General features: G+C 44.6%; 1 protein-coding gene across 1 annotated transcript; it reads right to left on the reverse strand.

The window, feature by feature from the left end:
* Window positions 1-4,773: 4,773 nt before the first annotated feature.
* LOC121615436 (carboxyl-terminal PDZ ligand of neuronal nitric oxide synthase protein-like) lies at window positions 4,774-17,269 on the reverse strand. Its single transcript, XM_041949790.1, has 10 exons — window positions 17,165-17,269; window positions 16,328-16,399; window positions 13,952-14,044; window positions 13,800-13,858; window positions 13,613-13,721; window positions 10,699-10,828; window positions 10,107-10,234; window positions 7,411-7,572; window positions 5,758-5,926; window positions 4,774-5,306 (listed from the first exon to the last, which is right to left on the reverse strand). Exons 1-10 carry the CDS (start codon window positions 17,267-17,269, stop codon window positions 4,774-4,776), a joined length of 1,560 nt encoding a protein of 519 aa, XP_041805724.1.
* Between the last annotated feature and the right edge of the window lie 5,854 nt (window positions 17,270-23,123).

Below are 23,123 nucleotides of genomic sequence, written 5' to 3' on the forward strand. Positions count from 1 at the left end.
AAAGACAAATTTAGTAGCACACACAGGTGCATGGTGTAACATGTTTTATTGATCAAAATCCTCAAAAAAAACTCTTAAAAAAAAAAAAAGTAAGTCCTGCTGCTGGTTCCGCCTTGTCTTTGGTATCACTGAGCTGGAATGAGATGACAAAAATGTACTTGTGAACACTGACAAAGTTGGCAGGTAGTTAAATAGAGGACAAGTGACCATTCCAGGGTTAACATGGCTTAACTGAAAAGATAATTAAAGATTTCAAAATCAAATATTTTTCTCTGGTATAATTTTTGGCTGGGACAAATGCGCCTGTCTCCAATATTGGAGGGGTAACGCACCCCCTGGTCCCTGCACCTATGGATAAAAGAGATCAGAGACCACACAGCCAGAGACCCCCAGCTCCAGGTAGTGGCCATCTGATGAAAGGAAAATACCTGAGACAGTCCTGGACTTCTTCAAGGTGAGTTGACAGAGGTAGAGGGTTTAGTGGTCAGCGGCATTCTGATTCCCACCTTCATGAGAATGGAACCATGGGTCAGTGAAATGCAGAGAGGGAGAGACAACCAGTCAGTGCGATGAAAAAGAAATTAACAGGACATCAAACAAAAGTAACACAGTGCAAGTATTGCAGAACAGAAGCACACAGAAGAAAGAGACGGTGGTGCCAACTGTATTAACCTTCCACACCATGGCAAAAATAAGGCGCATACCTGTGTGAATACTAGAGGCAGTCTCATCTGGTAGTGTCAGAATACTACTCCAGGTACTCAGAGGTCCTTCACCTGCCCATGTACCAGCCAACCAGTAGCCAGTTAATAGAAAAGCTAGCAGCCACCTTTGCACAGTATGGTAGGAGCCAGTTCCACTCCTAAATCTTTGGTGGTGGAGATGACTCAAGGGGGACCAGGTCCAGGTGAAACTGATGCCATCTGTTGAGTGCTCCCACAGTACCAACACACACCCAGGTCTGAGGAGCAGGTTACTGTAGAGGTGTCACACTCCTTGGCTGGGGCAGCTGCTACACACACACAAGGCTAAACTACTGTCACTTGTTCAGGGAGTGTGAGTAAACCTGCACCTCAGCTGGAGTTATGTCCTCCTAACTCCAGCTGAGGTGCCTTTTGGTAATTTAATTACTTGCATGTATGCTATGGAATTTGTATTACTAACAAATTGCTACTACTTATTTTAGCTGAGGCAAACCCTGCAGTGTTTGCTTATTATCTGGCCTGTCTTCTAGAGGAGTCCTGCAATCAATGGAAGTAACATATAGGGACTGTCTGAGGGAAAAATAAGGTCCTTATTAGCTGATGGAGTGTCATTGCATAAGAGAAAATTGTTTATTTCTATTGTGAGAATATATATTCGAGGGGGAAATATCATGAGTGGAATATCCTACAGCAATGGTACACTGAAGGCATCGAGCACATGTCAGGATGCTTCAAAGTATGAAGAAAGAGATAAGGAGGGACTGTGTTTTCTGTTCTGATTATGTGCAGGCAGTGGTTAAATAAAGACAGCTGAGTGTTGCGAATTTCTGATTTGTTCATTATAGTTAGATGTCAAACAGATTAGCACAAAGGCTGGAAACAGCCAGGCAAGCAGTTTCCCTGCCGCACTCTTCATGCTCGTCTGAGATTAGCATCAACAGTGTTAATTTACTTTACTCTTTGTGCTAAGATAAGCTAGCCTGCTGAGTATCAATTATTTTTCAGGAAATGAGACTGAAAGATTCATGAGGCCTAACAAATGCTGCTGCCTGCTTCAGGTTCAAAATAAAAATTCTGACTGGATGACGGTGCTACAGGAAAAGTCAGAGGATCAAAGTTATCTCAATTCATCCTGAGGTGAACATGAATGTTTGTAGTAAATTTCATGGCAATCCACCCAATAGTGGCTCACACATTTCATTCAAAACCACAACTTCATGGAAGCACAAGTGGAAAAACTAGACATCAATAAAGTCTCAGTGGGATTCATCATCTGGGAACCATGAATGGCTGTTTGTGCTGAGTAATTCTTTATATTTCAATACTAAATTAGTGAAAATACTGACCCGTTGGTGATGCTAGAGGACATGCCAAGGGATGACCAAAGTCATAAGGATTTATATCCTGAGGATTCATTACAATCACTTCATTACAGCATATCTCCGTTGTAGATATTTCAGTCTGGACTGAAGTGGACCAACCAGCTGACATTTCCATCCAGGGAGCCACAGTGCGAGCCTGGCTTAAAAGACCAAACCAAGGGATAAACATTACACTGTGTGAACAGTTAAACAATATTTTCTGAATGCATTTTACCAGCAGAATACAAGAGGGGGTGAGCAAAATGACACTGATCATTTTTCATTATGATTAAGCAAATGAAAGCAGAGGCCACGTCCTGGAGGCTGCCCACTATCTGTGTCAGCAGCAGCAGCAGTAGCAGCTGCAGCAGCGGAGCCGCAGGGTGTCGAGGTGGATGTGGGTGGGTAATGGCTGATATTCTTCACATTTTCCAGCTTATCTGCAGCGTTACATCAAGCCGCTGCTGTTTGCACACACAGCAAGCTTAATGGAAGATGACCCTGTGTAATGACCACAGCTGGCGTGTTGGTCTCTAACAGTAACAGAGAGCCATCGCCCTCACAGAAGACCTTCTGCATGCCCACATCCCATTTTCTCAACCAATTATAAACACTAATGAGGAAAATATTTTGAAAAGGTCAGCACAGAAACTGGTGCTGCTGATCATTATGTCAGACATATTTCGCTTTTTTTAAATCAGCCATGGATTCATCTCAGCAATTAGTAACTCACACCAAGTGCGATGAACATATCATGACACCAGGCAGCATTTGAGAAAGGGCATGTAATCCTACAAAGAGAAAGGGCTGATTTAAGTGCACTTTAATTTTTAGCACACTTTATGTGGATGGATGTAACCTTGGGGAGAAATGACAGAGATTGACAGAGAAATATGGATGCAGCAGACAGATTGTGAGTGCAAGAGAGCGGGAAAGAGGTGGCTTCAGGGGAAAGAGTGCAGGAAGGTGAGGGAGGAAGAGGAGGAGAGGGAGGAGGGCCAGGGCGAGATTCATTGATTCTGGAAAGGGCTCAAAGACACGTCCCCCCATTCGGTGATTCAAGGAGCTGGCTGACAGTCAGCGAGGTGGAGCTGGTGCAACAGCTCGCCAGAAAAATATGAAGTGCGTCCAGAAGTCTCATATGCCTCCGTCTTCCTCTGAATTGGTATTCCAACGCATCTGAAAGGTGACGCAGCAGTTTATCGTTGCCGCAACACAGCATTAACAAATAATACTTGCAGTACGTGGAGGCTACATGCTCGAACAGCCGAAGGCAGCAGACAGTGAGATGTTTCCCTCTGAGACACCTTATCAGAAAATCTTTAATAATATAAAACAGGATGAAGACTAGTGTGAATAAAACCATGCTATGTATTGTATGCAGTGCATATAAGTTAATCAAACTATATACAATGTATTGAAAAGAGGAGAAAAAATCATTCTGTGAGAGATACATGCTCATTTTAAACCCATGTGTAATTACAGATTACGTGTCATAACAAGCACAGTAAGGTTCGAATTTTCACAGTCCAAAAAAATGTGTTAGCATATCCAGACAGTCTTTTCTTCACAGCTCTTCATCGGAAAACAGCAAAAATGACCACGACCATGCCGGATGTGCCACAAACCCATAAACACAGACACAACCACAGCGCAACAAGCCCAGCGAGCAGAGACGGCACCAAGTCAGGTAGACCGGACAGGTGTGAGGTACAACAATCATCAAGCTGACACGCACACAGTATGACACGCACACAGACAGAGCCTGCAACACCACAGTGTTTACACGACCTGACAGCTCAGGGGGTGCATAAAGCTGCACGGTGCCAAATTCATATCTAGAAGTGGTACAAGTAGATCATAATTTTCTTGGCTTTGGAGCTGAAATTGAACTGAGAAACACAGAAACAATAAAGACATTCTTCAGTTTTCAGAATTACAGTAAATAATATCTCGTGTATGTGGTGTGGACCTCAAGAACAATTAGCTGCAAAAAGGTTTATCAAGGTGTAATTGCACTGATGGTTGATGATTTACTCTCAGGTCAAATTCTCAATACTTTAACTGATGACTGAGCACCTGCAAACCTCATGACATGACATCAGCCTGTCTGCACCTTGTGTTTATCGCTAATTCCCAAATACGTGATGACAATGGTAAACATCATTCACGTATGTTGGCATGCCAACGCTAGCATCCAGCTCTGCCTTACAGAGCCGTGAGCATGGCTGTAGACTGTTAGTCTTGTTTAAATTGATTTAATAAAGACATTACTGATTTGATAGAAACACACTTGATTTGTTAAACATGTTTATAGCTAATAAAGGTTCAGTAAAGTAGTATTATGATTACTTATTATTACTATATAATGCTATTATTTGGTGTGAGTATTGATAATTGAACATTCATAAAGTCATAGGCATGTAGTGAGTGATAAAGATTGATCAAATTGTTATCCAATCAAGTTTGTTTTTATGAAATCATCATCATTACCTGAAGCATTAGGATCAAATTTATCAATTCAATTATACACATTGACATTGACTCAGTGCAAATCAAAACTTAAAGGTTAAACTTCGTTGCTCTGTCCACTACGACACACAAATAATTGCAGTTTGCTGATGTCACATGATTTATTTTTAAAGTCCTTCAGACTCTGAATTTCACCCTGAAGTGCAATGTTGCCTTGTGCAGCTTTACGAGCACCACTACACAGCCATCTCGTCCCCTAAGCAGTCCGGCAGATTCTCCGCATTCAGCACGTTTAAGAGTCGAGCGGCACCGTCAGCCCCCACTGCCTCCCCGTGCCCCCAGCTGTCCCGGTCGTCGCTCTCATCTGTGTTTGATTCGTACTCCGAGCCGATCCCCGACTCCCTGAACCGGAGCAGCTCCAGGGCTCCCAGGACCTGCTCCCCCAGCAGCGAGCCTTCATCCGGGGCACCGTCGCTGGGAGTCTCCCCTGTGTCCTGGCCCTGCTCCTGGCCCTCCGGCCCCCGGGAGGAGAAGCGGAAGCACTCGAGCCGGACTGCATTGCCGCCGAGCCCCAGGGGGCTGGTGTCGGTGCCCACGGTGCCTGGAGAGCAGGGCCCGGGGAGGGCGGAGACCCAGGCGGCGTCACTAATCGGGAGCAGGGTGTGAGCTGCTAAAGCGCCCGTAGATGAGGAAGTGGTGAGGGGCTCACGGGCCATGCTGGGGGGCTTGGCGCGGAACGTGATCTCCAGGAGACTGTCCTGGGAGCCCACTAAGGACAGAGACAAAACATCCAAAGAAGCATGTGTGAAACAAAGCACAGACAGAATATCTAGTCATCACATGTAAACAGAGATGACAGGAGATGAGAGGTTTGAGCAAAGCAGATGAGATTTTATGGAGGTAGGTGACGTCTGTGCTGACAGGATTTGATAATTCATGAGTATACGGCAGCATATCTCCACTGGCTAAATGCAGGGAGGGGAGAGCAGAACTGAGTCCTTAGAGAGGGCTGCCACGGATAATTAATTGCGTGCCAGAACTGGATGAGAAAAGGAGCCATAACGACAGGAAGGCAAAGAGAAGAGAGATGAAAGGAAGAGAGATGAGCTCAGGAAAGGATTTTTTTTTTGATGGAAATTAGCAGAGGAGAAAACATGGAAAGAGAAGATTTAAAACACTGTGAAAGGAAAGAGAAAGCTGACAGCAAGACAGCCACTCACTGGATGTTAACTGGCCAGCAGCTTTGAGCTCCAGCTCCTGGATCTGTTTGACCAGCAGGGAAATGTGCTGCAGCAGGTCGGTGTTCTGCTGCAGCAGCCTCTGCACTCTGGCCTGGGCATCAGTCCGCGCACACACCTCCACCGACAGCTGCTCCTGGAGCACATGGACCTGAACAGACCAACACGCACACACACATGCAAAAACTGGTGGAGCAGAAAAAAAATAGATGGCTTCTTCCCTTTTTGCTTTTTGCTGTTTTATTCATTCTCATTAGACACAGACATTTATTAAAAGCCACGCTGTCGTTAGGAGGAAATCTACTAATTAAATTCTGCAGTGGCTCTTATGTTTGGAGCTTGTTCAAAGTCAAAAGCTTCACTCTTTAGACATTAATGACACATCATTAGGAATCAACGTCTATCAACGAGACTGGCCAAAAGACGTCAGAAACTCTGAAACTCGCAAAAGGTTCGCTTTAAACCTCCACAGGCCTTGAAACAGAGACTCAGGCACATCTGATTTGATGTGAAACTTTTCAAAAGTGAAAGTGTGTGAATGAATGAGGTGAGAATTGAATAACCCCAAATATCTTGATACATCCTATTTAACACACAACTGGCTGAAAATGGAAATAGCGCCTCATTCTCACTATCATTCGCCAGATTCAAAGACAGAATACTTCCATGAACTTCATGATTCTGATGCTCAGTTTAATACAACCTTAAGTTGAACTTGTACCTTTGGTTAAGTCAGGCACTCATCAAGCCAACACGCTCTTCAAACTGAGTTCACTCGATATTTGGTCTTATCTACGAGTTTTTAGTCATGCTAGCAGCTCCATGGATGGCAATGCCAGGTGGTTGCTTGTTGGTCGACCCACCGCTTTGCTCCAGACTAAAATATCTCGTGATTCTCTGGGCTCGAGTCACCAGCAGGTTAACAAATGTGGATCCTTTGGATCTCATGCCATCAAGTCAAAATCTGATTTGTCCAATACTCTACTCAGCATCAGCGTTGTGGTTTATTCTAATTAGTAGTTATCAGCATGCTAACAGGCTAAACTAAGATGGTGACCGTGGTAAGCGATACACCTGCTTTGCATAAGCATGTTAGCATGCTGATGTTCATGTTTAAGTCCTATGTATGTATCAAATGCAGCTGAGAGCCACTAACATGGCTGAAGACTAATGTGCTTTCAGACTTTAGAATTTTTAAACTTCAATACAATACTTCTGGATCTGCTTTTTTGGTACTTTAGATACCATCCAATGTATATTTAATGGGAATCATAGTGTTTTACATGTGGTATTTGTGGTACCGATGACATGTGGAAGCATACGTCTGACAACCTTCAGACAGCTCCCGTGTTTCCAACATAAACACAGTGGCAGCTCTCGCTCTCATCAGTGTTCATCACTCTTTGCCGTCACAGTTTATGACGGTGCGACTTTTTCAACTTGCATGGTCGCTGTGTGACCATGGCAACCACGGAAACTACAGCAAGGGCAACAATAGATGTGCTGCAGTATTTGTGTTGTCATCTTTGATAAACGGCTTTGCATTTGAATGAATTCAGCAAACTATCACTGTATAAACCAATGCTGCCATCAGATGTTACATCAGAGAGAGGTCAGAATCATAGCCATCAGTACCTGTGCTGAAGCTGCCAGCGCCTGTTGTTCCTGCTGCTGCAGTTGTTTCTGGAGGAGCTGGACCTGGTGCTCTTCAGAGCAGGGGGCCTCTGATGCCAACTGACCCGACACAGAGGCTCCGAGGCTGGGGGAGCTCAGCAGGAGAGATGGGTCATTGGACACCTGCAGCAGAGATGACAGTAAGCAAAAGTAATTTGTATGGAGTAGCCAGGGTGTTCATAGCCACCATGAACACATAAAAACATAAGCAACACCAACAGAAATTTGAGTTCAATCACAAGAAATATGAGGAAAAGCAGTGCTGAACATGACAGGACATACTTGAATAGCGTACTAGAAAAATCTCCACAGCAATGGACCCCCGGCAGCAACGATGCTGCCAAAATAAAGGTAAAAACAAGACACAAATCCTGCATATGGAAAGTAAAGCATCACATGAAAGCTTGCATGTAGAAACACATCTAAAGAAGTCTCTCTCTGCCAGCATTGAGCTACAATGCCACTTTAGTTCGTGATTTGCTTTCTAACATTTTCCAAAAATAACTTTCCACAGCACAACTCCGTGTTTGTTTGAGCTGTGTGTGGTGCAGGTGGACAGGGTGAGGTGTAGTCAGTTTTTAGGCGGAGAGACGGAGAGAGATCACTGCTACATCTACCATGTCAGGTTGTATAAATTTGAAAAAAAAAAACAAAAAAAATGAAAGAGGCACTTGTATCTCACACCAAAGGTAGATCAATAAAGAAGCTGTGGGTGCTCTGCTGAGGCTGCTGTTGATGGAACATTTCGTGTTCTGTCATAGATTTCCACTTGAATTACGGGTGAGCTGTGAGATGAGCTCAGAAAGAAGAGCCCGCTCTTTGATTTTCAGCAGCTGACACCAAAGCGTGACATTTACCGACGTTTGAGGCCGACGTTAAATCATTTTCTGTTGCCACTGTGCACGCTGAGGATAGAAATATGTTATTGTAGTTTCTGGTCAGTGAGAAACACACAGTCGCAGTATGGCTCAGTGGGTCGTGGCACTGTTTAAGCTGATGTTTGGAGACTTCTTTTAGAATGTATGTAAGTTCAATACTCTTAGCTCTGTGTTTATTCACTCCAGCTCAGCTAGTTGCTAACCGTCCCCGCCTGCTGTTTGGTGCTGGGCTTTCGCTAAAAAAAACATCTGCCTGCCATAAAGGATGCTATAAACCAAATCAGCAAAACCAAAACAATGAGCAGAAAGACGCTGAAACGCTCCGTAGAGCTGCAGGGAATCATTACGAGCGACTCCTTTCAGAAACACGCAGTCATTTGATCGACTCTTAATATAAAGACGTTGATTAGAGCAGCTTTAAGTTCCAAAGCTGAGTTGAGGCTCCACAACCAAAGCATAATAAATCAATCATGCCGTACAGTTCACTCCAGTCATATCAAAGAAATCCAGGCTCTAATGCAAAGTACGAAGTCGCCTCATTTAATCTAATTCTGAAGATGGTGTTTTAATGGGGATTCAGTCGGTAACTAGATCTACAGATTGACTGGACGGGCTGCTGCTAGACGGGTCGACTGTTCAGGAATTATGACTCACACAATTATGTTAGAGTGCTGCTGTGGGAAGAGCAGCCATGAAGGACACGACGTATCTGTCATATCTGAGATGGGAGATCAATATGGACTCTCATGCCATTAATGCTGGACTATGAAGGACACTTGACCTTCAAATTGCACACAGGAGAGGGAGAAATTGGAGGTGAGATTTGGACAAATGATTTGCTGACGTTTTATTGTGGCAGAATCACGTATCGAAATAATAAAGCCGATTATCTTGTTCTTGCTGTAAACATGTGATTAGATGTAAAATTCAAATCAAGCCAATTACCTCCTCGCCAGCACGACACTCCTTCTCTGCGTTTGGCGGTAAAGCCGAGAGTGCCGCAGAGACTTGAGCTGACAAACATCAGAGAGCAGATAGCCGCTTGTTCGACAGCTCAGGATTAGGCAGTAAACCTTGCGATGGTTTCATTAATAAATCATCACCGATCACATCAATAATGAACAGCTTCGTGGAAAAGTTCTTCGCAAACAAGCCCTGAAGACGCGGTCGCTGGCTTTACATCTCTGGCTCAGACTCAGTGATTTTCATTTGGCTCCATATGTGGCCAAACTTTCATCACGACTCTGTGAGAGGCCCAGAATTATTTACTGACGGATTTTTTAGGTCATTTCTTTTCTAAAATATTGGAAAACCAAAAAGTTTGCTCTGCCACAGTACATCCTGTATCGCCAGTTTTATGCTTGATACAGTTTCTTGTTTGTGTCATGGCAGGAAGAGGGAACAGGAAAGAGGCAGTTCAGAAGCAGGACTTAAGCTTTTTATGACGTTAAATTCAGTCGAGCTGTAACAATTAACTGATTAATGGATTGGTCCGTCAGAAAACCGATCGATTAATCATTTTAAGGAAGACTCCAGTGAATTATTAATACACATAGGGGACCAACTTTCAGCAGAGGCTTCGATATCCTGACTTTTAGTCCCTGGTATGGGTCAAACAAAAGCATGATGATGATATTGGTGATAATTTATAATGAAAACGTGGTGATTGCAGCCCCATATTTTAGATGCTGTCTCATACAGAGTGGTGCCATAAGCGTCCATAAACTACACTTTGTATGAGCAACGCTGAAATGATCAAGGACGACTTCTGGACTCTACCTTGCCATCGTTAGCGAGGGCCTCGTCCTTTTTGCTCTTCTCCAGGTCTGATGAAGAGACGCACTCAATGCTCTCCTCTGTTGTGGCTTCAAGGTCAGTTTCCTCTGACATTGCAAACCTCTTCTTTGCTGCAGAGAGATCAGACAGATATAAGTCATTTTTACTTTGAGCTTCATAGTTTGCTACATATCTAGAGGCAGTGACAGCAAAGAACTGCCAGAAGCCCTCACAAGGTCTTTGATCAATGGCTCGCACGACACACCAAAACACATCTGCAGCTGCAGCATGGCGAGCAGCTGAAAAAATCTATCAGTGCTGGATAATGACATCTTTTCTCTGGGAGGTGTGCTCAGTCGCCACGGTTAGTTTCTGCAGGCGCTGACGGTTTTTGTTTGTGAGAGAGAGAGAGAGGAAGAAGAAGTAGAAGAAGGCCTGGGGAGTGTGTGTGTTGCTGAGTGAGGAGAAGAAAGTGGATTTAGTTTGTGTGTGTGACAGAAGGAGAGAGAGAGACAGCGATGTGGGGGGAGAGCAGACCAGATTTGTGGATGTAATTCTGTGTGAGTGTGTGTGTGTGTGTGTAGATAGGAGTCACCTGGCACTGCCTCTGACTCCTCCGCCTTCCCCTCCTCATCCTCCTGGTCATCGCTTTTCTGCTGCAGGGTCAGCTGGTGACACACATCGAAGGCCTGACCCACCGTCCGCACGATCCTCATGGCCTGAGACTGCGAGGGAGGACACAGAGGAAATGTGTGTGTGTGTGTGTATGTGTGTGTGTGTGTGTGTTAGGGGTTTGGAGAGCCGGGGCGGGGCAGGCAGCAGCAGCAGGAGGATGCAGAAATGAATGAAGAGGTCCAGAGGGGGAGAAAATGAGGTGCTAAAGGAGTTGCACAGGAAGAGAAGTAGATCGATGAATGCGTGTGTGTTTGTGTGCAAAGGTAAAGAGGAAGAAAAAGAAAAACGGACACAGTAGTAAAGAGGAAAAAAGGGGGATGCTGGTGCAGAATGGGAGGTGAAGACAGAAGGGGGGGGGGTCAAATTAAAGTAAGAAGATATTAGGAGCACAGAGCTCCAGCTGCTCGTCCTTGTCCGTCTGCTCTGCATACGTTCTGCTGTCACAGTGATGGATCGGTCTATTTCAGAAGCAAGTAACTCCAATGGCAGAGGGAGGGGGGATAGAATTTGTTGTTTTTGCTGGAAGCTCTGCAGGTGTGTCAGCATCATCAGGTCACCTCATCAGGGACACTTTCACTTGCAATGAGTCAGAAATTACAAGACATTCTCTTGAGCTTCAGGGAGCTGTGGTTTTAGAGGCCAGATGATTTAGAAAATAATCAATAATGAAAATAATGGTTGTAGCTGTGTTTTCACTCTTCTGTTATCTATAAATGTATTGCTATTGCACAAATCAAGCACTAAATTTTGTCCTGGCTTAAATGTGTTAAATCAGTGTTTATTCAGATGAACATACCGAAAAAAATAAAATAAAATCTATGCTGCCTTTGAGACACCAGCACTTCTCTGATCGATTTCAAGGCTTCTTTTCTACCTTAAGTCCTAATACACAGTCGAGCGGCGGCATCTGAAATCCTCTGGAATTAAACTTTATCCACCGTGTCCTTCCTCAATCTCACTAAAGGTGAGTTTTTTTCGTGTTTTTTTTTTTTATATTGAATAGTGGCAGAAGCAGCATTGAAATGAAAGTATTGTCATGTCCTTCTACAGGATTATGCTGCCTGAAGGCATTCAGTCAATATGTCAGCGTTTCTCAGGCTACTTCAATCAAGTTAAAGAGCAAAAGAAAATAACCCAGGAATAAAGCCACGGGATTTATCATTTTGCTCCATCGATTCAAAATGTAATTTTGTTTTAAAAATTAAACTACCAGCCCTCCAAAGGCCGAACACAAAAGGCTCTGCAGCTGTAATGAGCTGACATCTAAGCCCCGCTGGGCCGCAACATGGAGCGATGAAAATAAATCAAATCTCCTTTTATCAGCTGGTCCATCTCCTCCTACTCAGCACACACGCTTGGCCTGCATCGCTCAGATAAGACTCTGCAGCCCCGGGGAGGCACCGAGGCACCGCTGGCCGAGTCCCTGACAATGTGGTGGGCGTTCGCTCGGCAGTGGTGAAAATGTCTTTAAGTGCTAAGTGAAAAAGCCCCTCTTCTTCTCCCTTCTTCTCTCTTCCAACCAGGATGATTAGTATGCAGCTTCACTAAGTCGCTGTCTGTCTGGTATCCATGGTGAAGAGATGAGAGTCAACCTCGCTGATGCTCTGTCTTTGTCATGGAGGGGGAAAAAAATGTCTCTGCTTGATATGCAGATATGATGAGATTGGAGAAGAACATGGCGTTAATTTACAGAAGCATTTTGTCAGAGCACACACGAGGCCTCTGACTCTCACAGTGAGTGTTCATGTGTGGTCCAGCAGGGCTATGCATCACTGAGACAACGGGCGTGAAACCACCATTAGCCGCTATGCACAGGGGCTGACTGGCTGTGGTTCATAGCTGTTTGCAGTCTGCTTAAAAGATAACGCTGGAGATATTCTGTTCTTCTGTTAGTGTCAACAAAAGCCACAATAACACCAAAACCAACAACGTGTTTGTCTCTTAATACTTCGCAACATCCCCAGTCTGTCACGTTGTTCTCAGTCCCGAGCACATTCAGCATTTTGCTTGTGATTTCTTACTGAGAAGACTGGTACCACTCCATTATCTGTAAATATAAAGATCCTGCTGGTTAGCTTAGCTTAGCACAGAGGATGGAAACAGCGGTAAACAGCTAGCTTGTCCAAAAGGGGCCGAAACCAAACAGTTTTTATACAGAGCAAATAAATGAGATGCAATGTTGCTAGCTTTAGAGGTGATTAGAGGTTTGTTACCTTCAGGCTAACTGTTTCCTTCTGTTTCCAGTCTTTATGCTAAGCTAGGCTAACCAGCTGCTTCCCAAAGCTTCAGACAAACACCAGAGTTGTATCCATCCTCTCATCTATCTCGGCAAGAGAGCAGATAAACATACAGGGCTGCTGATGTTGACTCGTTTGAAAACCGGTCAGGAAAACATGTTTTCACTTTTAAAAAGGCTAAATGACTTCCTAAAGCTGCTGGGCACTTTGGTTTTTAGCAAACATTAAACGAACGATGGATCGGGTCGTCTTTGGGGATGATTTTCAGCAGCGGATTTGATGCTTTAATGAGTGCTGAGACTCGGTGCTGTTACAGACTATGTGGGATTGACTGGAAGTACACTCCAGCGATCATGTTTATCATGGTGTCAGTGATCACCCAGTGCAACAGTGCGGCTGCTGTGCTTTTAGTAGTTTTTGGGCAACAACAGAGCTCAGTGACACAGTGAAGGAAGTTGTATCAGGCTTATCGCTTATGCTGCTGACAAAGACTTATTCCACAGCAGCATCGGTTCATTGCTGGTTTGCATCTTTGCATCAGAAAATTAAAGAATCTCACTTATCTTTTTTTTTGCGTTAATCAGGAATCAGACCTACTTTCCTCTTTGACTTGAACACATTGCAGCGGAAAACGTTGCTCTGTCCATCTCTGGCGATGTAGCTGAAGATCTTCAAGTCTTGGGCGTCATGAGAGACATAGAAGATCCTGTTCAAAGGAAGACAAGGCGTGATGTGTGAGTGAGTTATTCGGCTTTTTATTGAACATACGTCCCGAGGGGCCAACCTGTAGATGGGATCCTGCGTCACCAGGACGGTGTTCTCATCCCACGACCAGCCTTTCCTCTGTTGCAACACACAAACACAAGGGCCGACAGTCACAAAAGTCCCAAAGCCGAAAGACGTCGCTCACATAAAGTCACATTTTACGGGACTGACCTTCTTCTTTTTGCGCAGAATCACTTTGATGCAATCAGTGGAGACGACAATGTTGACCTTCTTTTTCTTGATGTTCTTCAGTTTGAATTCATACTGTGAAGGAAAAATTACAGTCAAATTAACACCCAAAGAAGTTGGCCAAAGAAGTTAATCCAAACCAGATTGATTACTGCGTCACGTGATGTGACTGGCATTAAATATGTGGGGCCGGCACAGATGGCGCTATTTATACAAGATAAATGATTTATTGGAAAGGAGAGAAGGGATCATGCACACAGAAAGATATTTTTGACTGTCTTCTTCTTATGGGAAATGTGAGGTTGAGTAAACACTGAGAAACTGTCAGTTTCTGTTCCTGGGAGCTGTTTAAGCTTTCAAAGGCAGGCTTCCCGGGGGGAGGCAGGCATGTGCGGGACACTTTCATCCCTCTGCGTGATTAATGCCGGAGCCTGTAGCCTCTGCTTCCACTGCAGGCTCAGGCTACGAATATCAGACCCGCAGATCTAAGAACAACCAGAATCTATGTGAAATAACACGCCTCGCTCTGAAAACGCACAGTCCAACATCAGATGATTAATTGATCAGATGAAGCCTGTGAAATTAGCGTCCTTCTTCAGCGAACAAGCCGCCGCCCACTCTGCCTGACAGACTTGGATATTCTCTGTCATCTTTTCTTTGGTTTGTGTAAAAATAACAACCCAGTGCTGCCTTTTATCCTCTTCTCACTCTTATATTGACATTTTTGAACAAAAGAAATCTCACAGGAAAGAGGAAATGGGATAATTGTTAGCAGCATATCTGGTGATTTCAGCCTTAATGAACCAGGAGCAGCTTGTCTATGAGCCTGTGATCCGTGGAAAGCACCTCACCAGAAGACTCAACAGACCCTTCCACCTTGTCACATGCTCTCATCTGGTCCATCCGTCTCATCACTGTGTGTGTGTGTGTGTGTGTGTGTGTGTGTGTGTGTGTGTGTGAGTTTTCCTGCATGTGCAGTCAGAGCTCAGGTGAAGGACACCGCTCCTGTAATGTGCGTGTGTTATGCAGGCTAATGCGCCCCATGCAAACTGGGACAAGAGGACCATCCATCTCCACACACACACACACACACACACACACACACACATACACACACACACACTGCTGTCAGAGAGCGACGAAGTGGAACACAGGAAGCGTTGCCGCCACATTTTCCTGCACCTGAAACTAACTCAGACTAACAATGGCCCCCAGGCACAGCGTATTCTCTCCAGGTTGTGTCAACTCACCTCCAGTCTTATCTCTGAGCCACTGTGAGTGCTTGGAGGACAAGTCAGCTTTTGAATATTCAGAGGGAACCTCACCTGCAGCGGGGACTCTTAATGACACAGGGCTCACAAACAGCCCCCACTGTCTTACAGACAGACTCATGTGCTGTTAACTTTAATCCTGCCCACATTTGATATCGTGTTGTTATTGCATTAATTTTAAAATATTTCTTTGTCTCTTAATGTGTTTGCTTTTCTTCTATTTTCCTTATCGCCTTCAATTTGTTACTTTTGGTTTGAAGCCTTGCAGAAAATTATTTTCCAAACTCTGCTTTTAGATAAGAGCCACACAACACAGAAATGTAATAAAACCTCCTTTGAGGACAGATGAAAAAGGTGCAGTACAGACTTGGCCCGCAAGGTCTTCAGCAGCGTTTGGGTAACCTTGTGTATTATTTCCATCCTGAGCTGCTGCACGGTGTTTGTCATCCAGCGCATTACGGCAAATTGTAAAGAAAATCTAAAAAGAAGATTTAGACATCATTGAGTTTCCTGAGTGATCTGTCAGCGAGCTTCACTAAATCTGAGCCAGTGCAATCAAATGGCCATTATACCGCTCTGCACTCGGGGGATCAGGATTTAGTCCTTCCCGGGTGTCACTGGGGATGTGTCCGACCTCCGAGTTGACACAATGACTTGGTTGTTAGATTAGATCTAACAGCTGACAAGCAGTTAAATCCTCTCCTCCCCGCGCCTGGCTGTAACACTGCAGCGATGTGTAATGACAGGGCATTAGTGCTTCCAGTGGCCTTGTCTGATCTAAAGGGAGGCTCCAGAGCTGTTGGGCTTTCTAATGGTTTCACATAAAAACCTGCACGCTGTATCTCTCCTCAGCCATAAAATGCGCCCCCCGAACCCTGACGTGATTTAAATCACTGCTGACAGCCCACTGAATCTGCCTGAGTGTGTGGTTTTACACAGACCGGTGATTTATGTGTAAAGAGGTTGTTGAGGGGAGTGAGGATCCTGTGCACAAGGTGGGTCAGGAGAGAGAGAGAGTTGATTAAAGGGGTCAGGGGTCAAGTTCAGTAGTCTGGATTCAGGGAAGTCACATATTCAAGTGTCTTACTCGGATTCTCCTCATTGCAGCGACTATCTCCATTCGGCTGCCGGGGCGACCCACCTCCAAACTGCCAATGTACTGCAAAACATGAGAGAAAGCTTTAATGATTGACACTTCCAGGGGATGAATGCCACTGACTGCCTGGAGCACGCTGGGCTGACAGATTGTTTATTCCCATTGTAGTTTTGACAGCTTTTTCACATGCTTTCGGAAATATTCCCCTCTATGTCTAAATCATTACACACTATAGCTGCAATACTTGGATTAATCAACTGAATGCTTTCCATCAAATACTTGATGGTTCCAGCTTCACAAATCTGAAAATTGTTGCGTTTCCTTACACATTTTGGTCTGTCGATGGGATACAACAATGCCATCAAATGGTTTTCTGATGTCTTATAGACCAAACAATTAAGATAGAGAAAGATAGAGATAATAATTGGCAGATGAATCAATAATGGAAATAACAATTAGTTGCAGCCTTTTTACACGTCAGAAGGCAAAGACCAAAATGTTCAAACTCGGATTGCTCTTCACTTATCACAGATTTCTCAAAACATGGTATAAAAGAAATGAATGAAGTCAGCGTTCGTCAAGTTATCAGTTAGAGCAACACTTGTCCCTGCAAGTAAGTACATGATTTAATCACAACCGTTTCAAAGTCATGCAAAGTAGACTAAAATCCAACTATTTTAAGGTCAACAGTCACCATCAGCATCACACAAGCGCGGGGATGAAAACATGTAGCGGTTGTTGTTAGACTAGCAGAGACATGACTGACTGGTCTCCAAGCCTTCAATGATCGCTGCCCCTCACAGAGCATCTGTTGCGGAGGGTCCTTACCTTTGCCTCGAAGCAGACCCCATGTTTGAACACCTCGTCGTTGTGCATGGGGATCCTCAAATCCTGCGCGTCATCCACTAAATTGTACTTGGTTACCCCTGGCATCTCTTTAACGATCGCGGACTCGCTCTTGCTTTACGACAGCGCTAGAGCACCTGCAGATATGCGCATCTCCTCCGGCGCTGCTCCGTCCGCACCGTCACCGGAGAGACGCGTCACTCCGGAGGTCATCCGGGTTGAGGCGCGCCGGTCGCGACGCTTTGGGTGGTCGCCGGGCTCAATAAACGCGCTGATCGGCGATCGGCGTGAGCGCTCACTGACCCCCTCGCTCCGGTCTGAGGCACGACGGAGAAGCAGTACGCGCCGCGGCCACCGCCGCCGGGGTCCCGATGACGCACGGATCTCAACACATGAGTGTTTCTTCCTCGAAGCACCGCAGTCCAGGCGCTAATTGATCAGAGTGAGCGATCAATATTCACAAGCAGCGGGCCCTTATTAGCCGGTCAACTTGGTGTCAAACCTAACAGATGAAGACGGACTCAGCTTCCAGGGACTCTATCAGCAGCTATTCAGATGGTGTTTGGTTGTGTGACATCTAGTGGCTTCACAGGGAATAAACAAGTCCCCCACCAGCCTCCCTGTAGCTCCCAGGGGTCCTCCAGGGGCTCTTTGTTCCCTCCTGGAATATGAGGATTAATATAGCCATTGATTGAAGAGAAACTCGTGCACCTGCAGCAGAGGTAGACAAAGTCTGACAAAAGACTGACTGACAGACGCATCAGTGGCTCTGCAAGGAGCTGACACTGTAATTATGCTTTTAGCCTGGTGAAGCTCCACCATGCAAAGGCATCCTCAGAGGTGTGAGTGCTGACAGTCTTAACCTTTATTCTTCCGGTTGCTGCATGCAGTCTGGTTCTGGAGGTCTATTAAAAGGGCTGAAATTATCAAGAGGCAGAGGTGGAATGAAATGTTTCAGCTTCCTTTAAGGTCAAATGAAAACAGCCTGCTGGTAATTTTGGAATAAAGATACTTGCTCTGCAGTTTTACAGGAGGATACAGGTTCAGTGAAGCATAATGTATTTTGCTGTGTTTTGTACCTGGTGTTTGTTGGCCCTGTCTTTCTGTCTGCGTGCCTTTAAAAAGACATTTTGATCATAAATGAGACCGAAATCATAATGAATGTTTGCTCTGCAGATTGAATTTAAATGTAGAATAACTTTGGTCACATGGGAACACAATGCTGACATATCACTTTCTGAATCAGCTATATTCTATGTTTTTATAAGAAATCTGTCAAATGACAATGTGAAAACAATGTGACAGTGTGAAAATTATGGAAATACCTATAATTACTATACACATCTGCAGCTCCCCTCAGTTTATGGAGGTTTATAATGAGTTTCAGCCCAATCACGTTAAGCATCAGTCCTCCACTTCACTGTTTTTAGCCGGAAGCTGTTTTCAGAGGAAAAAGCTCACTGTACACTACCTGCTCAGCACCAACCAGCAGCCAGGAGCAGTTAGCAGCTAGCTGATGAACAGAGTGGAGCATTCAGCAGCTAAAGGGCCAGATAGTGGCGTCAGGAGTTGGTGGAGACCAAAAACAGAGCTTAAAGAGTGCATGTTTAGACTTACATTCATCAGGTGGACAAAAGTGAATGCAAATGTTGCTCCGCAACTGCTGGATGCTTAAATAAGCAACTAATTTTGCTAAAACGTTCGCCATATATGTCAGTGTTTCAATGTTTCTGCTGCCCCAGATGCCAAAAAACTGGAGTGCAGGACTTCTACAGAACATCAGTTACATTCAAGCCCTGTCTGAACGAGCTCACACAGTAGAAATAAATCTCTCTGTATTTTGCAGTGTGCCAGAGTGTTTATATATGTGTCTGTGGTGACATTCCCGTGCTGGCACACAGGTAGCAGTGATCGGTGCTGTGGCCGGAAAAGAAGGTGACGCGAGCAGTCAGAGTGAACCAAGTGAAATATAGACCTGAGGGGGGCTGCAGGGTTGATAGGTGGTAACCCTCTGTGGATTTGTCACAATAAGAAACACCTTTCACATGCACATAGCAATTTGAGCCAATGCTGCTTTGAAAATTTGGATTATAGCATCTTTAAATCCAAGAAAATATTTTGCATTGACCATTATTTTCTTTAGTAATTGTATCTACACTCAGCATGTAAATATAATTTCATTCTCCCCCGTTAAGCTGCAGGAAAATAGACGAGGAACATTTCACCCACACACTGTAAAACATCAATTTGTTTTCCTCAAATCTGAAGTGAAGCCAGCACCTTTGTTTTGCTCTCACCTGTCGGTTTAACACATACATTCTGCTGACAGATCAGACTTCAGTCATGCCATCTCTCCAGCAGGTGGCAACAGAGTTCTTTGCATATTACAGGATGTAAATCACATAACAGCAAATGAACAAGGAGAAGAGCCAAAGTCATACATCCCATCATATATTCACTGAGCGCCTTTTTATTCTCATGTCCGTCTTTATCTGTTTGTGCAGCTCGTCCTTTGTACACCTGTGAGAGGTGTGGTTGTCATCCCCTCCACCTCAGTGTAAGGCACAGAGAGACTCTGTTCAAATGGACAGAATGCTGTGTCACTCCAGAAAATCAACCCCGTTACTTCTTCTGTTTGTGGACAAAAGGGTGGGGACGCTGTTTTATGCGGACAAAGTCTTCCCTGAGATCACGCTCGAACAGAAATATCGAATCAGGTGCTTCAGGAGGTCCTCTCCTGTAAATCAGCTCATTTTGAGTAGTTGGCGTTCTCACTCGGGGCGTCCAGTTCCAGCAGCCTGAATGACTGTTTGCTGCACGTGCCACCTCGTCCAAGCCGCTGCGATGGCTGGTGACAAGGCTGTCACGTGTTGACACTTTATTTGGGTCATTTGTGATGCTGCACTTCGGCAGACAAGAGTTGAAACCTCTTGTGTCCAAGTGAGTACCCCCCCCAGATTAGTCGTAGAGGATGCACGACTGTCATATGCTGCAGTTATTCTAATACTCAGCGTCAGGTAAATCCCCATCTGCTGTTTGATTGGTTAGTTGATGAGGGGAGCAATGAAGGCCAAGTGTGTCTTCAGTTTATCTTCTTGTATCTCTCTTTGCTTGTCATTCACCATGTGAGGAGAGCTGTGAGTTTTTAATCTTTGATGCTGTGTGTTTGTAGTTACTGTAGATACACACACTACGGTTTAGACTCAGGCTGTAACACACCATTTCTCTCTTTACTCCATGTTGGATTAGTTTTTGAGGGGAACAAATCAACATTTTGGCTGGCAAGATTTTCTTTAGGCAATTTTTCTCTTGTCACAGACAAGACTATAATGTGTTTACTTGCAAAACCAGATCACCAACGTTCTCTTAATGACTAGGCTAACACCAGTTTGATTGATGTTCCCTTTAATACACATTCAAAAAGACATAATTTGGGAAAATGAAAGCATTTTGAGATATCTTATCAAAACAGCTCAGTACCAGTTTGATTGATATTCTTCGGAGTACAAACAAACAAACAAAAAAACACACAAGCATACAAATTAGAGAAATTAATCAAAACAGAAATCACATTTGTTGAGTTATTCTAAAGAGAGTGTTAGGCGTAGTGGGCCTTCAGACTGACAACAGACCTGTGTTGAAACGACAAAGTGTTGGTGTGTCGCTGCATGCGCAGGTGAGACATGAAATATGATTCAGAAAGTCCAATTTGAGTGACAGATCTGCTAGTTTGAAGGCTTATCGGATGCCAAAACAACACACAGCATCATAATAATTATCAACTCTGTAGAGTTGTCATGGCAACAGATTGGTTCACACCCCTGCTGCACTGCCACACTGGCTCCATTCAAATAAATGACGGAACTATGTTTTGTCGTGCAGGATTACTGTCGGTCTGGATACGGCCCGAGGCACAGCGGCGCCTTGAGGGAAATGCTAACATAAGAATGCTAATATGCTCAAAACGACAGTGCTAACATACTGATGTTTAGCAGGTGTGCGCTTTGACCCTTGTCATGTAATTTAGTGTGTTAGCATGCTAACACTTGCTAATTAGTGCTACACAAAGTGCAGCTGAGGCTGAAGTGTGTGGCAGATATTCAGTCATAAAACAAAGTACATGACAGATAGGACCTCATGGTGGCGCTAGATAAAAAGATGATGGCCAAAGTGAGTAGGATTCATCCTCTGGGGACCGTAAATGTGTGTACCAAAAGTCAGGCCATCCAATAGTTGTCGAGAAGATTCACTGTTCAAAGTGTCGGACCAACGACCTTTGTAGCAAAGTGCAAAGAATGAAACTAAATGAAAAACAAGTCACTGTGCTGATTGCCACAAAACCGAGCATGAATGAATCTGACACACTGGCAAATAGGAATCAGGTGTTGAGCCGATATCCACAAACTGGCACGTGACTGAGCGCAGACTGACATGAGATCAGCTGCTTTTAGGCATTCGTCGCTCTTCACAGGTGGCTAAACACACAGCCTGCTGTTTGTCAGAGCGGCCGAGCACAAAGCTGACCTTCCCGCAAACCCAATTACCTTGTCACTGTGAAAGCCACACAGTTATTGCCACACACGCTCTCCATTATTTCTCACTTAGTCATGTGGCGGCGGTGGACCTACGTCACACTGTTTCCTGTGTCTTTGTGCTCCACGCTGAAAACGGACTTGAAGGATTGTTGTGTGCATCACTTAACCTCATAACTGCCAGCTGAGTTTATAAAGCCAGCGCAGCGTGGAATAAACACACTGCTGGTGCAGCCAGGGTTCATGCAAAGTGCTTATCTGACATCATCGCTGCTCCTCCCAGAATTCTTCCTGGTTTACTTTGACCTCAAAAACGTCCTGAATAGTATGACCCCACCTGTGTCTGCCGGATTGGGAGCGAGCTCAGCTCTTATATAAAAGAGAGGAGATCAGTGTCTGAGCAGTCTGGTGACTGGGAGTGGGCGGGAGGAGTCTGCTGGTCATGACAGGCTTCCCTCCACTTGTAGAATAGCGGCAAACGTAGCATTAGCATTGAAAATGTGTGACGCAGAAAGTGCTGAGATTGTGATGCAGAATAACACTTGTGCATGCTCATTGGCTTTCTGGCAGGTAGACAAGAAAATTGCTACCACTCTCACATCTGTACGCTAACTATGAATCTAGCCAGGAGACGGTGCCAGCTTATTTTCTGGCTGTGTCACTTCCTGCCGTTTGTACAGACCAAACCAGTGAGGTGAAATGAATTGATTAGTGAGCTTTGGAGAGGCCGGCAGGTGGATTTTGTTACCTTAAGACACAGCCAGGCAAGCTATCTCCCCTGTTTCTTGCTGAGCTAAGCTAAGCTAATTGTTTCATGGCTGCATCCTCATATTTACCACACCAACGGGAGAGCGGTGTCAACATTCTCCAACCCTCGCCAACAAAGAGAATAATCATATTTCCCAAATGTCAGACTTTCTCTTTAATGAGCACGTTGACCTCAGCTTGACTGTATGCACATATTTACTCAGAACTCGGAGTTCCCACTTTAATAATCTGCTTTGGAGTTGAACTCGGTGAACCTTAATCCTGATGCTGTTAACTGCATCACTCAATTAGCGCTTGATTAATGTCCGGACTTTAACTCCAGCTTTTAAGGGTTCATACTTTTCACAATATTGTCTCAAGTCAAATCCCATCAGGGCGATTCATCCTGCTAATGCAGCATACATAAAGGAGTAGTAAACAAAACAGACAAACACATGGTGGGAAGTACTTTTATTTTGCTTTAAACTGTCATTTACTCATGTTATTTGCATGCATGTGGAAAAGTAAATTCCCTGTAAAAATGTAACAATGTGGGAGAGTTTGTGTTCTTGTGTCCTGAAATGAATTGTAAGCAGGGAAGCAGACAGCTGCCTCATTTAACCAGGAAAGTGGAGCTTTGCTGTCATGAGGACGTTTCCTGA

Source organism: Chelmon rostratus, chromosome 12, assembly GCF_017976325.1.
Source record: "Chelmon rostratus isolate fCheRos1 chromosome 12, fCheRos1.pri, whole genome shotgun sequence".
Classification (NCBI taxonomy): Eukaryota; Metazoa; Chordata; class Actinopteri; order Chaetodontiformes; family Chaetodontidae; genus Chelmon; species Chelmon rostratus.

Excerpts from the sequence above, each read along its gene's own strand:
- LOC121615436 (XM_041949790.1), bottom strand. The coding sequence starts at position 17,269 with ATGCCAGGGGTAACCAAGTACAATTTAGTGGATGACGCGCAGGATTTG. Across the intron at positions 16,400-17,164 it reads GGGTCTGCTTCGAGGCAAAG|TACATTGGCAGTTTGGAGGT; the intron begins GTAAGGACCCTC and ends CATGTTTTGCAG. Across the intron at positions 10,829-13,612 it reads TGTTCAAGTCAAAGAGGAAA|TCTCAGGCCATGAGGATCGT; the intron begins GTAGGTCTGATT and ends CCTCCCTCGCAG.